The sequence below is a fragment of the Erpetoichthys calabaricus genome, chromosome 12, assembly GCF_900747795.2.
Source record: "Erpetoichthys calabaricus chromosome 12, fErpCal1.3, whole genome shotgun sequence".
NCBI classification, from domain to species: domain Eukaryota; kingdom Metazoa; phylum Chordata; class Cladistia; order Polypteriformes; family Polypteridae; genus Erpetoichthys; species Erpetoichthys calabaricus.
In genome coordinates this window covers 28,345,308-28,360,262 of record NC_041405.2, presented here as the reverse complement: position 1 = coordinate 28,360,262, position 14,955 = coordinate 28,345,308, and the positions used below count along the sequence as shown (strand labels likewise).

The window sequence follows — 14,955 nt, the reverse complement described above, 5'->3', positions numbered from 1 at the left end:
TGAATTCTCAGCTAAGCAAAACATCTTGATACCAAACCGTGCCCTTTTCAATGGTAGATACTGTCGAAACTGTAAGCGGCCCTTCCACGACAATAAACTTTCATCAACTGTAACTGACGGTCCTGGCATGTAGGGCAACTGGAATGCTTCAAATAAATGATCAATCAAAGGACGTAGCTTGAACAAGTGGTCGCGGTTTGGATCTTTCTTATCTGGCTCGTTTCTGTTGTCATTCAAATGAAAGAATTTCAGCAGCAAAGAGAATCGGTTACGTGTCATGACAGCTGCAAAAATAGGTGTTGCATACATAGGATCTGTAGACCAGTACATCTCAATATCTGGTTTTCTGATTATTCCCATCAACATCAAAATCCCAATGAATTTTTTCATTTCGTTTTCATCAGTGTCAAACCAAGCACGAACATGGGAATGTGGAGGTAAATTGGGATTTTTCTCAATAAACTGTGCTGCATACAGATTTGTCTGATGAACAAAATGTCTGATCAAATCAGGTGACACAAACAGCTCATAAAACTGCTCAGCAGTGTAATTGTTTACATCAACAATAAAGCCACACGTTCCCTCAAACGAATGCAGAAAAGGTAGTTCACCACGGGCAGCAGCCCAGCTGAGATGCTGGGGATACACCCACTCAGCGCCGTCATCCGATGCGTCTTCATTCACAGTATCATGCAGCGCACGTTGCTGCTCATCACTGTCGCTAAAATCTTCTTCAGAACTGCTACAATCATGATCAGAACTGTCCAAAATCGCCTGCAAAGCCTCACTTGAAGTCAGTTTACGTTTCGCCATATTCACAGCTGTTACATGCGAATCACGTCACATGACCGGCCCAAAACAACCACAGACTTGTCGAAATACAACGTAGTAATAATACCCACGCCAAACCGTCAGTTATACTACTTGCCAGGCATTCATATAACCACAGGCAAATGTGCCGGATAATTCCGGCAGTATGGCGTTAGCAATAAAACAACGGTGCCGGATATATCCGGCAGAGGGCGGTTAAGGGGTTAAGCAATTGGGTTGAATGAAAACCTGTAGCCACTGCGGCTCACCAGGACCGACATTGCCTACCCCTGTTTTACATCTTATTGCTAATAAGGAGCAATTAAAACATTGAATGCAGCAGTTTAAGATTGAAATAAGCATATAAGGTTGGAGAACCTTAATAAGCGAGACCACTAAATTGAACCATTAAAATGTCACTTAAGCAATATGTGCTTCATCAGCAATAATTGAGTTCTCATTAAGGAACTGGGTTGGAACAAAAACCTGCACATACTGTGGCACTCCAGGACCGACGTTGCTTACCCCTGATCTAAGACATAATGCTAATAGAACCAAGAGGGTTAGAGTGAAAGAGTGACTTAATGCAGACCACTATCAACTTCAACTGCTACATAAACAACATTACTGCGATTGGCATCAGACTAGGAAAACTGAATTTATTTACAACATTGTTCTTCCACTGTTCAGAAAAGTCATATATTTTTCAAGTGCAATCAGTATGAGCGCACATATTCAACAAAACAGAAGAGGTACCAGAGACAATTAAGTCCTCATCTAATGCAATCTCAGCAGTGTCAATAAATTCAAATTTATCTAGAAATAGCATTCATAAAAGTCTTGATAAACATGTACATATTTTACATTTAATCATTAGTTCAAAAAACCTGCTAACAACTGGCTATGATTTCTTTTCAGCCATTAACGCTCTTGTGTGATAAATATACAAATTAGTTAAGGCTCCACCTCATAATGTTCGCTTAATACATATCACTTTCAGTCTACAGTACAGTATTATGATTATATACAAGATTCTGCTTCAGAGAAACAAATTAGCAAGAGTATTAGCAGTACTGCTCTAATTCCTCGTATACAAGTAAACTAATAAATAAGACTTGTACTTACGTGTAAACAAGCTCAGATTCTCTTCTCACCAGCAAGTGCTTTTCATGAATAAGTTTAAACCAGTCAACTAGCAAACTATCTTCTTCCTCTTCTGTTAAGCAGTAAAAATACATTACAGTTAATAAGCACATTATAAAAATCACACCAATCATGATCATAACAGTGAAATCAAAGTATGTATTTCTTCACATAAAGTCATATGGCATACTATACTCATAATAAGATTAATTTAGAAGAAATAAAAAGCCAGTCCATGTTTAAGAATTCACTGCACTTCACCTGAGGTCAGTGGATTCTTACAATTACCAGGAACAATAAAATCACTTCAGAAAGACCAAAAATACCCTTAACCTCAGCTTCATAATTATTGGTATCATTCTGTATGATCACAATAAGTGAGTGACTCATCTGAACATAAAATTTACAAAATATCATTGTCATCAAAAAGAAAAGAAGAATCAGAATGGATCAAAGGAAGAATTTAGCAAAGGTGTATTAGGTCATAATCATCTATACACATATACAAATGGCTTATAATAATAGTTATGGTACAACCACATTCAGAGATGAACTTGTGTGACTTCACCAGAAAGATAGTTTCTCTAAAATATGGAGGGAAAAAAATAAATGTAACATTACATCTGTTTAACAAATCATTCTAATGAATAAACCACACCTCAATTACACTATGGAAAACTTTGCTTATTTGTCTAAACTATGTATTCAATTCTAGTAAACAATTCATTTCTAGGTTGTAAATGGATTAACCCAAAACCAATATCAATGGCTGATGACAGAAGGATTTTTTTCAATATTTTGAAATAAACACAAACACAGCCCTTTTCAATGTCTTACTTGTTGGAAGCGATGTGGGCAGAAACTAGTCACACTTTACAAGACAGCAAGCAAAAATATCTGGTTAAACTAATAAGCACATCTTCTATTCAACATAACTGTGCCTGCTACACAGTGGAAAGGGACAATGCTCCAAAATACAGCTTGTGAAAGGGTGGGAGAATAACGAAAAATGTAAGAGCCTGAAAAACATTATACTGGGGGTTGTTGATATTGGACTAAGGTTATTACAGAAAATACAAAAAACGAAAAACAAGAAAATGAACCTGCCCAAAACTTCTATTTCATATAAATAATGTAAACAATAAACACATTTCAGGGGATGGACATATTTCAAATGTTTCCACTTGGCATGACAAATGAATATATAATTAGTGCAATAAATGAAATGAAATAGAAATTTGCAAAATGTTCATGTTAAATAAATCTATAAACAAACAGCTTTGAAGTGCTTACTTTCTTTCACAGCTACAAAAATAAACGAGAGGGCAAAAGCATAAATGAAGAAATGTTCTGAAAAGCAGACAGATCTAGAATAATCTATTTAAGTAATTCAAATAACAGCAAAGTAAGGCACTGTTTATGCCTGTAACCAAGTGGGGCTGTAGCTGACCTAACCCACTCTTTTTCAAATTAGTTTTTGTTTTTTTTTCCTGAGCAGATATCATAAAGGGTAGGATGCTGCTACTTGTCACTGAAGAAAAAATTTTTTGGATTGCACACACAGTCTGGCAAGGTTAATGTAAACTTCGAATAGCTGCCTCTGTGCATCTGATCCTTAAACATGCCTTAACTGTACCTTAACTAGCTATTAGGACACATAGTACAGGAAAAAGCACCAGCATCATTCAATTTGTGACACAATCTGCTAAGTCATTATCATTTAACTGACTTTCCTCCAACAAAGTCCATCTCCATTTACTTTTAACACCTATCTTTAATGTACTTGTTCATTTCCCCAGCTATCTCATGCACATACTTTGAATCATGGTGCTCACAGTATACTCACAGAGGGAAATTAGCTTTCTGATGACCGGCTAACATTCTACTCTGCTTAACCATTGTTAGAAGTTACAATACTCCTGACTGATTAAAATGTATCTAAAATAGCATAATGGGCAGTTAATATTTATACTGTATGTATCCAAAAAGGCAAACACTGGACACCCACTTGGCATGTTACTGGAAAAATTAAAGCCCTGTTTTAATTTAGAATGGGGCACAATCATTATACTGTAGCCATTGAACTCCAGTAACCAAAGTTTGAATCTTGGCCTAGACATCATTTATGCAGAGTTTGTACAGTCTCCTTGTACTTAAATGAATTTTCTTTCTATTACTCTAGGTTTCCTCCAAAACCTGATGGCTAGATTAATTGGTTAACTTTAAGTATATCCTGAATGAGTGAGTGTTTGTGTGATGTTGCTGGGATAGCGCTTCAGCATTCACATGCTGAAAAAGTGAATTAAACAGTTTCAATAATGGATAGACAGATTAAATTAGTTAACTCATTTCTATTCAAAACTAGGAAAACCAAATGCATTAAGACATCATATATGTAGTATTTGTATGTTTTTTGCATATAAATTTAGTTTACTGAAATAGTTGTTCTGTATTCTTTCTCCACACAACATTACAGCTTTGAATTTATCTGCACAAGTTCACAGAATTTGTATAAATGTCACTGGAAATGGGTAGTGATTTCACCTCTGAAACAATATCCAGTTGTTTCTGAAAATATTTATATAATGTGGTTTCTGTACAGCATTATTATTATTTCAATCATGCAGATCTCAGCCTATTTTTAAGTACAAATATGAGCTTTTCATGGTTTTTGTGTTTAAATCGAAAAACAAATTAGCATTTGGTTAGTATCACAATGCGTTATGAAAACCTTTTTTTTTTTTTTTTGCAAAACTCTACTATCTTTTTACATATTTTCTACTACAATGCATCTGACAATATGAAGCATACCTCTGCACTTTCAGATTTAACATTCAGCAAAGTCCACCATCAACAGCAGCCTACTATACAAAAACTTTTTATATAAGTGTTGCCATTGCTTTATGGTCATAAACTTAGTTTCATTAATGATACACCTGAACAATAGTGGGAGTATAAATCTAGCTTGATTCTTATCACTAAAGTCAAGAACACACTTGTTTTAAATGCAGACTTACCATTGTCACAGCATCTCAGTTTCTGCTCCTGTTCAACTCCTCTGTGCTCCAATTCATCCAGCTGATGCTCTATTTGATCCATTTCGAAATGAATATCTTCCACAGGAATATATTGGTCAGACTGCACCTGAAATTATTTTGTTATATATTAAAAATCAACATTTTCACAACTTATGTAATGTTGTACACCATAATTTGATGTGTAGCCTAACTGCAGTTAGTTCAGCTAGTGACTACACAGACACATACACATAGATCAGTTATAATACGGTACATCAGTCGATTCAGATTCTCCTGTGATCTTTAAGTTCTTAAGACTGTAGCAATTTTCATAACTAGCCAGCGATCCGTTACTAGCCTTAAGCTGCTCCCTAATCTAAGTAATGCTTATAGAGGCTAAATGCTTTACACCCACAATTTTGCCATCAACATTTCTTATAGCCATACACTTAATGCTTTACACAGTCTTTGTAAACACTTCATCACAAACTAGACAACCATTTTTGTCATTGTACAGGCAACACTAACACTCCCATGAATTTCAGCCTTTTCTGCTTTATTATGTGAATACTTGATTGATTCTTATGGACCATATGGCACAGTTTGGCAAGAGACATGCCAATTTCCAAAAGATCCACTTTTTTTTTTTCTCTTGCTGAAATAGCACTTTAAGCTATTTATTTTGGACACTTACTGTAATTGCTTTTTAGGAGTCACTTCTTCATTCAAAGGAAGCACACAACACAAGTAGAGAAAGAATAAGGTGAACAATGTTCAAACAACGTGCTGGAGTGAGTCTTGGTTTGTGAATGAAATGTGCTAGACTATATGCCATGTACATTTTTATTTTGGAGCAAACAAGTCTGTGTTTCAAACATTTAGTACTAGCCAAACACTTTGGCTTAGCTCATGATGCTGCTATGAAACAGAAACATGAGACAGATTGGTATAATGAGGCAATATCTAATGTGTAGGTAGCAGCTGGGCCTAAAATGTTTGCCGAGTTAAAAGGGCCGCTAAAAACTATCCATCCATCCATTATCCAACCCGCTGAATCCGAACACAGGGCCACAGGGGGTCTGCTGGAGCCAATCCCAGCCAACACAGGGCACAAGGCAGGAACCAATCCCAGGCAGGGTGCCAACCCACCGCAGGACACACACAAACACACCCACACACCAAGCACACACTAGGGCCAATTTAGAATTGCCAATCCACCTAACCTGCATGTCTTTGGACTGTGGGAGGAAACCGGAGCGCCCGGAGGAAACCCACGCAGACACGGGGAGAACATGCAAACTCCATGCAGGGAGGACCCGGGAAGCGAACCCAGGTCCCCAGGTCTCCCAACTGCGAGGCAGCAGCGCTGCCCACTGCACCACCGTGCCGACCCCCGCTAAAAACTAGTTCATTGTTAAAAACGGCATGGCAAATACTAAATATGTGGTATTCACTGGGGTTTTTAAAGACGCAATGTTCATCAATTGAAAAACTAAAAAGGAATGAAAGATGGGAACACACTTAAATTATATATTGCATGGAAATGACAGATGCAGTCTGCAATTTTAGTTAAACCAATGAGTGATGTAATCAATGCAATTAAAGTTAGTCTTGTTACAGGGCTAATTATGGATGTTTCCGCAGACAAAGGGTAGCACACTTTTCTTCACCTATGTGAAATGCTGACAAAACAAAACAAAACACTCTTTTCACAGGTAATCTAGAATAATAAATAGGGAATCCCAAGATAATTTTCATTTTATATTACTTCTCATTAGGTATTATTATTTAGCTATTTTTTCCCGAATGTACACATACAAATCACAAACAACTGATAAAGTGACTTGTTAACAAAGCTGGTTTGATAAGTCTAATTAGCCTGCTTCAAAGTATAGTTAGAAATAAGATTTCATAAATAAAATGATTTTATATCCTGAAAATTCTCAACATCAGTATGCTCATTTGGCATTGATACTAAGATCTAAATGCTGGTATCAGTACTGTGAATGTTATTCCAAATTAAACAGGCTCTATCAGAATAGTGATGCGAGTTTTCCCCATCCTTCTTGGGAATATGCAATGTCATTTAACTGGCAGAAAGGAAACCACTTTAAAAGGTCAACACAGCTCAAATTCTTTAAACCTGGTACCAGATGCTGCTCCCTATCAGCTAGGAGGTAATTTGAGACTTCTAGCCAACACACTGTGTCCTTTCTCTCATTCTTCTTTGAGTGTCATGCACTTCTAGCACCTATTGGAGGGCCTGTCCTCCAGTGTGAAGGATGAGAGGAACAATTGCTTTCTTCTTCTAGGTTGCACTTCTCTCTGATATTGACATCCTTGCCTGACAGTCTGCTATGGCACCTAGTATAATTATAAGACTTAATTCATGCCGGAAGTGTCTTTATTTTCACTCTATCATGTCGGTTTGAATCTCTACTGCAATTGAGGGTCTTTTCTTTCTCCTACGCCTTTGTGTATTTTTTTAGTCTTTTATTGAATTTACTAGTCATTTAGCCCGTTACAATAACGGGCGCTAGAACAGTAGTGCATAAACATTAGTAGGAACAGTCTATATTAAATGGCAAGGGACTTTGACCTCATTCTTTTTGTTGGTCGTATTTTTCTTTCTTTCAGCCTTTCTTTTGTTGATGTTTACTTGCTGAGCTGACCGTTCTTCGTGGGCTGCCGCCGTGTATTGTGTGTCTTTAATTTTCTGTGACAGTAATACTGTCTTGTACGGCTCTATTCAATAAGGGCGCGTAGCTAATTTAGTTCAAATGGCTCTGGCTTATGTGAAGAGCAACAGGTGCAGATCTTTATTTACGCGCGCCTTTATTCGCTGCGCCTAATTGAGGTCGTCTTTTTGAGGCTCGCCTTTTTGTGCTCGCCCTTATTGAAGGATACCGTCTTGTACGTCCGCTGGCTTGTACGTCCGTAATATACCTTTAATTTTCTCTGGCGGTAATACAGGCATGCGCGTCGGTAATATGCCTTTAATCTCCTCTGACAGTAATACTGGCTTGTATGTGGCTGTAATATGCGTCACTGTATTGTGTACCTTTAATTTCTTCTCACAGTAATACTGGTTTGTATTTCCGTAAAACGCCTCTAACTTTCTCTGACAGTAATATCGCGCATCGCACTGGCCCCGCGCATGCGTACTTCACCAGAAGACACCTACACACGGACACCTGGACGCACATAGGGATTTTATATATATATAGATTAAAAGCATGTAACATTCTGTACAATCAAGTCAAACTTAACAAAACTAAATTCAACTCAACCCCCACCCATGAGAAAGAGAGGAAAGCCAACAGCCAGAGTAAAACTTTGAGAGTACTGTAGTAAAGATGAAAAGGAATCTATCTCCCCAATATAAAATGCTTATTCTAAAATGTTATTGATTAGATCCTGCCAGGTTTTAAAAAAGCTTTGAACTTATACTCTAAGTGAGAATTTGATCTTTTCCAATTTCAAATACTATATAACATCAGTTACCCACTGACTTATAAGAGGTGGGCTAGGATTCTTCCAGTTGAGCAAGATAAGTCTACGTGCTAATAGTGAAGTAAAGGCAATTACAGTTTGTTTGTCCTTTACTTTAAGCCATTCTGGGAGTTCATGAAACACAGCTGTCAATGGAATATGGAGTGATTGTGACACCAAGGCTGTCTGATAGGCATTTAAAAATTTTTGTCCAGAATGTTAATTTGGTACACGCCCAAAACATGGGGTCTAGTGAGGCAGGAGCTTAACTGCCACATTCTCACATTGGATCTTGCCCTGGAAACATTTTGGACAATTTTAAACAAGACAGGTGTGCTCAATAAAAGATTTTAAGTTGAACAATTGAATACTTCACGCATTTAGAGCTGAAGGGAATTCTGTGCATGGTTGCCTTCTACTGCTTTTCTGAAATGCTGAGTAAGAGATCCTTTTCCCACTCTACTCTGGGATATTTAAAAGGAAGGGACTTTAAAATGGTTTTATATATTATAGAAATGCTGTCCAAGTCTTTAAGACTGATCAATATTTCTTCTGGAATAGAAATAGGTGGAAGGTGAGGAAAATTGGGCAAATTTTGATTATCAAAGTTTCTAATTTGGAGATAGTGGAAAAACTGTGTTAATGGGAAACTAAATTTGGAGTGTAATTGCTTGTAGGATGCAAAGATATTATTTATATACAAATCTCTAAATGATTTAATCCCATACATTTTCCAAGCATTAAAAACTGCAAAGGTTTGAGAGGGTGGAAAAAGGTGGTTATCATGTAGAGATGCCACAGATAAGATATTCTCATACTTGAAGTGCTTCAAAGATTGGTTCAATTTTCTGAGTGAATGAAGGACAATTGGGTTGTTAGTATATTGACGATACCTTGCATTTACTGGTGTACTAAGCAAGGAATATAAAGCAGTACTGCAGGATTTCATTGCAGATCAAGATAGTGAGTGTTCATCTACAGTATTTGTGTCAATGTCTAGGTTTTTATAGCTTGTATATTTGCTGCCTAGTAATAAAATTGAAAATTGGGTAGAGCCATGCCACCTTCTGATTTACTGTAGGTTGTTGTAGGGTTGCCCTTTGGATGTGTGGATATTTTGAATTTCAAACAAATGAAGTTATGATTGAATCTAATTTCTTAAATTATCTGTCTCTTGGGCCTTTCTAAGCACCATCCTTACCTTGTGCAATCCTGTTCTCCCTAGGTATTCCTCTACCTATCAGGCAACCAATCACATCGTACACATAATAGTGAGAGGTCTGTATCATGATTCAAACTCAAGGTCAGCTAGCATATAAAAATATTACATCTCAAAGTATTTCTGCTAGTGATAAGAATGTGATGCAAAGTTAGACCCTTAAAACCATTACCATTCATCATACCACAGAAAAACATCTAAACACAAATATAAAGAGAACAGATGTATGTAGTACTTAAGGCAAGAACAATAGAATTGTCTACCAATATCAAAACAATGCAGACATTATTTTACCAAATGACAGACTGATGACATAATCTGCTTTTGAAGACATGAATCATTTGTGGTACAAGTTCAGACTTTTTACTTGTTCTTTTCTCCCACTATTTCTGTTTCTTGGAGTATCTTTTTACTGTGGTTCCTTAAAAATGTGTGTGCATATTTAAGGTCTCAGTTCTCAATGTTACCCAACTTGTACACCTCTATTAAACGAAAATGTGCAAGACTAACCTTTCTCTTGATAAGAGGGAATCCATGTCCTGGGGCAGGTGGCCGGGCTGGTTTTGGGCCTTTTGGAGTGTTGCGTTGGGGAGACACCACAGGAGAAGATTTTCTGTTAAAAGGGTTTTCTTTACAAGAGCTCTAAAAAATCATAGGGATACACAATAATTCATTTCTACATCTTCTGACACCACCTTAACTATGAAATATAAAAGTAAAAAAAAAAAAAAATCAAGCTGGGAGATACATTGTACCAATATCAATGTGTTTTAATATACCTTCTGATGCACAAGTTTGGGTGCCTGTGATGATGGTGTGCTTGATTTTGAAGATGATGTATTATCCGCTGGAAACAAAACTGAAATTGGGCTAGGTGTTGTGGGAGGTCGTGGTGGAGGTGGACGTGCTGCTCTCATACTCGTGCTACGAGTAGCCTGTGGTGTGGCTGGAGCTGAACTGGTATTCATTGAAGGAACAGTAATATTAGCTTGGGCAGGAGATTTGTTTCTGGTTACTTGATGAGGACCAGCTTCTGAAATTACTTTTGCTGAATGCTGGACATCTGGGCCACTAATGGCTGGTTCAGAGATGCTTTTTGTGACAGGAGATTCAGGTGCTGAAGGTGAACCACTACCGTCAAGTGGAGACTTGGCCAGCATTTCAGAAGAAACATTTTCTATACTTCGAGCAGGAGATGGTGTGGATGATGGTGGTTCTGAATGGGACTGAGCTGTAAACAATAATATTGATTTTAAGTCAAACTTAAAATAAAGGAAAAATGATACTTTCAGTGGTGATTTAACAGAGCTTTTAAATAAGAGTATTAATAAAATCCTGATTATATGATGTAATTCATAGTAACTGAAAAAATGAAGGACTAATGAAACATTGACATGAAAGAAAAATACATACTGTAAGTGTTACATGTAGAACCAAATAGTAAACTTACACCAAAAAGTACAAATTTTAAAAAAGGTTTTAAATTGATTTCCATACAGGTTACAGGTGCAGTAAGAAACCAACTGTTAAATAAATAATTAGGTAACTAAACTAACTTAAAAAAAACAAACCTTGCTAGATGGCATTTTGTGTTCTTTACTTCACAAAATTAAAAACCTTAATTGTAAATCACCTATGCCTCATACAGAATACATTGGATCCTGCTGTAGGAGAGGTGGCACAGTTTCTGAAAATTTAGCATTGATCATATAGGTGTTTGCTCAGACAGAACTCACCTGAGAATGGTGTAGTTGGTATCTGTGGTGCAAGTCGCTTTTTTGTTTTTGGGCTACTAGTGGGAGTAATACCATACCATGGGTGAGATGGTTTTAGTGATCCCCCAGCTGGTACTGGCTTAGCCTTGCCCAAATCTTCCTCACCACCCTTTTCTGATCCTTCATCATCTTCCTCATCTTCAAAGGGGTTTAGGGAATGGGAAGATACTTCAGGGACTTGCACATTTTCTTTAGAAGCAGAGCCAGTAGGTGGACATGCAGCTTTTCCTCCAGCAGAAGGAGGGGGAGGAGGAGCTGGCTTTCTCTTCTCCGACTGAACCAAGGCCATCCATGGTGGTTCCTTGTAATGACCTTCAATTCCTGTCTTATTTCTGTAAGACAAAATATCAGATCATTAACAGAGCTAAAAGCACAAACATTACCATTTGACAATATTTCATAGGCTGCAACATATTCTGTAAACGTTTTACATGATGGTTATCTATCAAAGCTTACCTGAGGGGAGACAGGGATTGTTCACGGGATAAAGGAATATCTCTACTGGGATCTACAAGGGCTCCTATTTGTGAAATAGAGGGAATCGAACACAAATTAACTTTGTATCCAAGATATGTCCAAGAATTAGTACTGTTTAAAATTTAACACTCAGAAATGTAGGATCAAACTTGAATCAGATTTTAAATATTTATTTTAAATATCAGCTTTAACATACCTACAAGTCATTTTGGGTTAACTTACCATTCATTTCCTGGGGACGATCCCCTGTAGAACTTGTTTCTACTCCTGTAACACCACTCTGTCTAGGTCTTGGTACTGGCCGTGGTGTTGGAGACGGCATATTATGTTCAAGGACCTTTCGAGGTGCAGGTACTGGTCTGGTTTCTGATACATCAGTCTTTTCAGGCAAAAAAGTCTCCCCGTTGGCTATACCCAATGGTGGCTTTTCTTTCTCTTCACCTTCTTCTTCATCTTCAAAAGGGTTGGAAGAAAACTCAGTTTTAGCACTCTCTTGCTTTTCTTCCTCAGCTATTCCAGGAACATGTATTTCTGTTTTTACTCTATCCAAGTGTGCACCTTCTCTTGGTACTGAAAATCGTTCTGCAAGTCTACATGCTGAAAATGGTTGAGAGGTCTCCCTGCCAGATGGGGGAGTTTCTGGTACCATTTCTCCTGCAGCTGTGGGTGAGGCATCTCTGGTTAATCCTAAACTGTTGCTGAGGTCAGGCCGCCCATTCTGATTTATTCCTGTCTTTAGAAAGTGATGTGTGCAAAGAAATGTGCCCAGCTCTGATCCTGCTTTGTATGAACCTGGAAGTAATGTACTGCTGCATTCTTTACATCTAAAAGAAAAAAACATTTTTTATAGGGTGGGATGTTGGTGTAGTGGTTACTGCCATAGCTTCAGAGGCTTGCATTCAAACCCTGGTCTGGGTGATGGCTGTTTAGAGACTAAAAATGTCTTAATTTTCAAGTGGGTTTTTATCAAAACACCAAGGTTTGCTCCTATTTCCCAAACACATGCAATTTAGGTTTACTGGCAACAAAAACTGGCCTGCTGTGAAAAGATGTAGGTATGTGTAAGAATGTGCCATAGACACATCCACTCTTGCTCTTAGATCTACCATGACAGGTTTACCAGTTTGAAAAATTAATAAAAAATAATTTCCTAATGAAGTAATTTAAAGGGAAACTCAATTAATTGAAGAAGAAAAAAAGGATGAGATTTCAAACCAACTATGCATATCGATTTGGCATGTTAAGAGATTCTTGTAGCTTTCTAGCAATGTATTCTGGGTTAGCTTTTCTTCAGCCTTAGCTGCCTCAAAAGCTTGCATTGGTAATCTATTTAGTTAGCACATAAAAGGTGTCATTTCACCCTACTTTCTCCTGTATTAGCTTTTCTTTATAATTAACTTTTGTTGCATCATTTTGTTAAGTTGGAATTCAATTCAAGAACATTTTGATAATGAAATTGATCAAGCTTTCCACATCACTCATTTCAATTTGATTATAAATTTTCATACCTATCTCAAAAAAAAAAAAAAAAGAGTTATAACGGCTAAAATTGTCATCAATGTGTCAGTAATAAATAAGAAATCTTATCCATATTACTAACCGAGAATGGTAAACCGGATATGGACGCAGGGACCTGCCCGTGGACGCAGGAGACATAATGCACAGGCGCCACACAAAGCCCCCCCGCCCCAGAGCGAAACGGGAGAGACTACAAACCGTCTGACATGCCGCAAACCAGGCAGGCACGGCTCCAAAAAGAAACCGCTCGACTGACCGAGCTACAAAGTGAAACGGGAAACACCACGGAGTCCGCAGTGGTCCACAATGCACCGCATGATAGTACGGAAGAAGTTCCGTATTAACAATGGGGGCCCCCAGAGTGACACGGGCGGACGCTCCGTATTAAACGTACATCATCCTCACACGTCCAAACTATACAGCATAGGTGGATCACATTACAGTGATGCATTATTGACAGTACAGTAAAGATCACAGTATCGCAAACAAATGGAAATTAGTACTCGAAAAAGGGAGAATATAATCACCACGGACCAGGTGTCATTGAAACAAAAGCAGGATAAAGCAAGGTCAGAAATAAAAGACAGAGTAGAAAACAAAGTAAAACGTCATAAACAGGTTAAAGAACGGGGCCAAACACATGGAGAGCAGGTTACAGATGATGAAAACTGGAATGCAACAGCTTCAAAAAAACCTAGGCACGAAACACATGCACAGCGAGATACAGAATATAAAAGCAGAAAACACGACAGTTAAACGCCCACACCACACAGGCAGACCCGGAAGGTGCAGGCGCCTACATCGCGCGTCGGAAGGCGCGGGACAGTACGAAAGGCAAAGGCGCCTACACAGCATGGTAAAACCCGACATAATACAGAAGACGCAGGCGTCGCGGCCATATTGTGAGTGGCACTACTGCGTAGTGAAGGTGCAGGTGTCACCGCCATATTGTGCGTGGCACTACTGCGGAGTGAAGTTAGGAATAATGTGCTGCTTGAGATCGTACAAAACGCCGAACGCGATCCACCGTCTGAAACTGCGGAGGCAAAGCAGGCACGGGTTCAAACCGAACGAGCTCGACTGATGGATATACGCCTACAACGCGCGTCTCAAACCGCAGAAGCAGGGCAAGCACGGGTTCAAAACAACACAAGCTCCTACAACGCGCGTCTGAAACTACGGCTGCCCAGCGGGCACGGGTTCAAAATGCCGGGGGTAGGTGAGCAAAGCGAGCAGGGGGCGGAGCCCCCTTGTATTTGGACTAACAGATGCTGTTTTAGTTTTTTTTTTTAAAAAAAAATAAGAATCTGTACTGTACTCACATTCAATATTAATATCTATGAATTACTTTTAAAATATGAAAGTAATACATATAACCCAATTTATATTAATGAGATCTCTCGTGTTTTTTCCTATTCCTATAAACAAAAAGAATAAAATATTGTTTTTAACATGGTTAATTTGACTTCCCTTCTATGTTTCCAAATTCAATTAAATTAGAAAA

General features: G+C 38.1%; 1 protein-coding gene across 3 annotated transcripts in view; it reads right to left on the bottom strand.

The window, feature by feature from the left end:
• micall1a (MICAL-like 1a) overlaps positions 1-14,955 on the bottom strand; it is a 73,281-nt gene that overhangs the window by 16,864 nt on the left and 41,462 nt on the right. For all 3 annotated transcript variants that reach the window (XR_007936456.1, XM_028815278.2, XM_028815279.2), the window contains exons 6-12: positions 12,156-12,757; positions 11,913-11,976; positions 11,418-11,788; positions 10,461-10,912; positions 10,192-10,323; positions 4,971-5,097; positions 1,936-2,026 (exon numbers count right to left, since the gene is read on the bottom strand). Coding sequence is in view for 2 of the 3 variants with exons in the window: in XM_028815278.2 (XP_028671111.2) it covers positions 1,936-2,026; positions 4,971-5,097; positions 10,192-10,323; positions 10,461-10,912; positions 11,418-11,788; positions 11,913-11,976; positions 12,156-12,757 (1,839 nt within the window). In the remaining variant the exon portion in view is untranslated. The remainder of the gene's footprint in view (positions 1-1,935; positions 2,027-4,970; positions 5,098-10,191; positions 10,324-10,460; positions 10,913-11,417; positions 11,789-11,912; positions 11,977-12,155; positions 12,758-14,955) is intronic.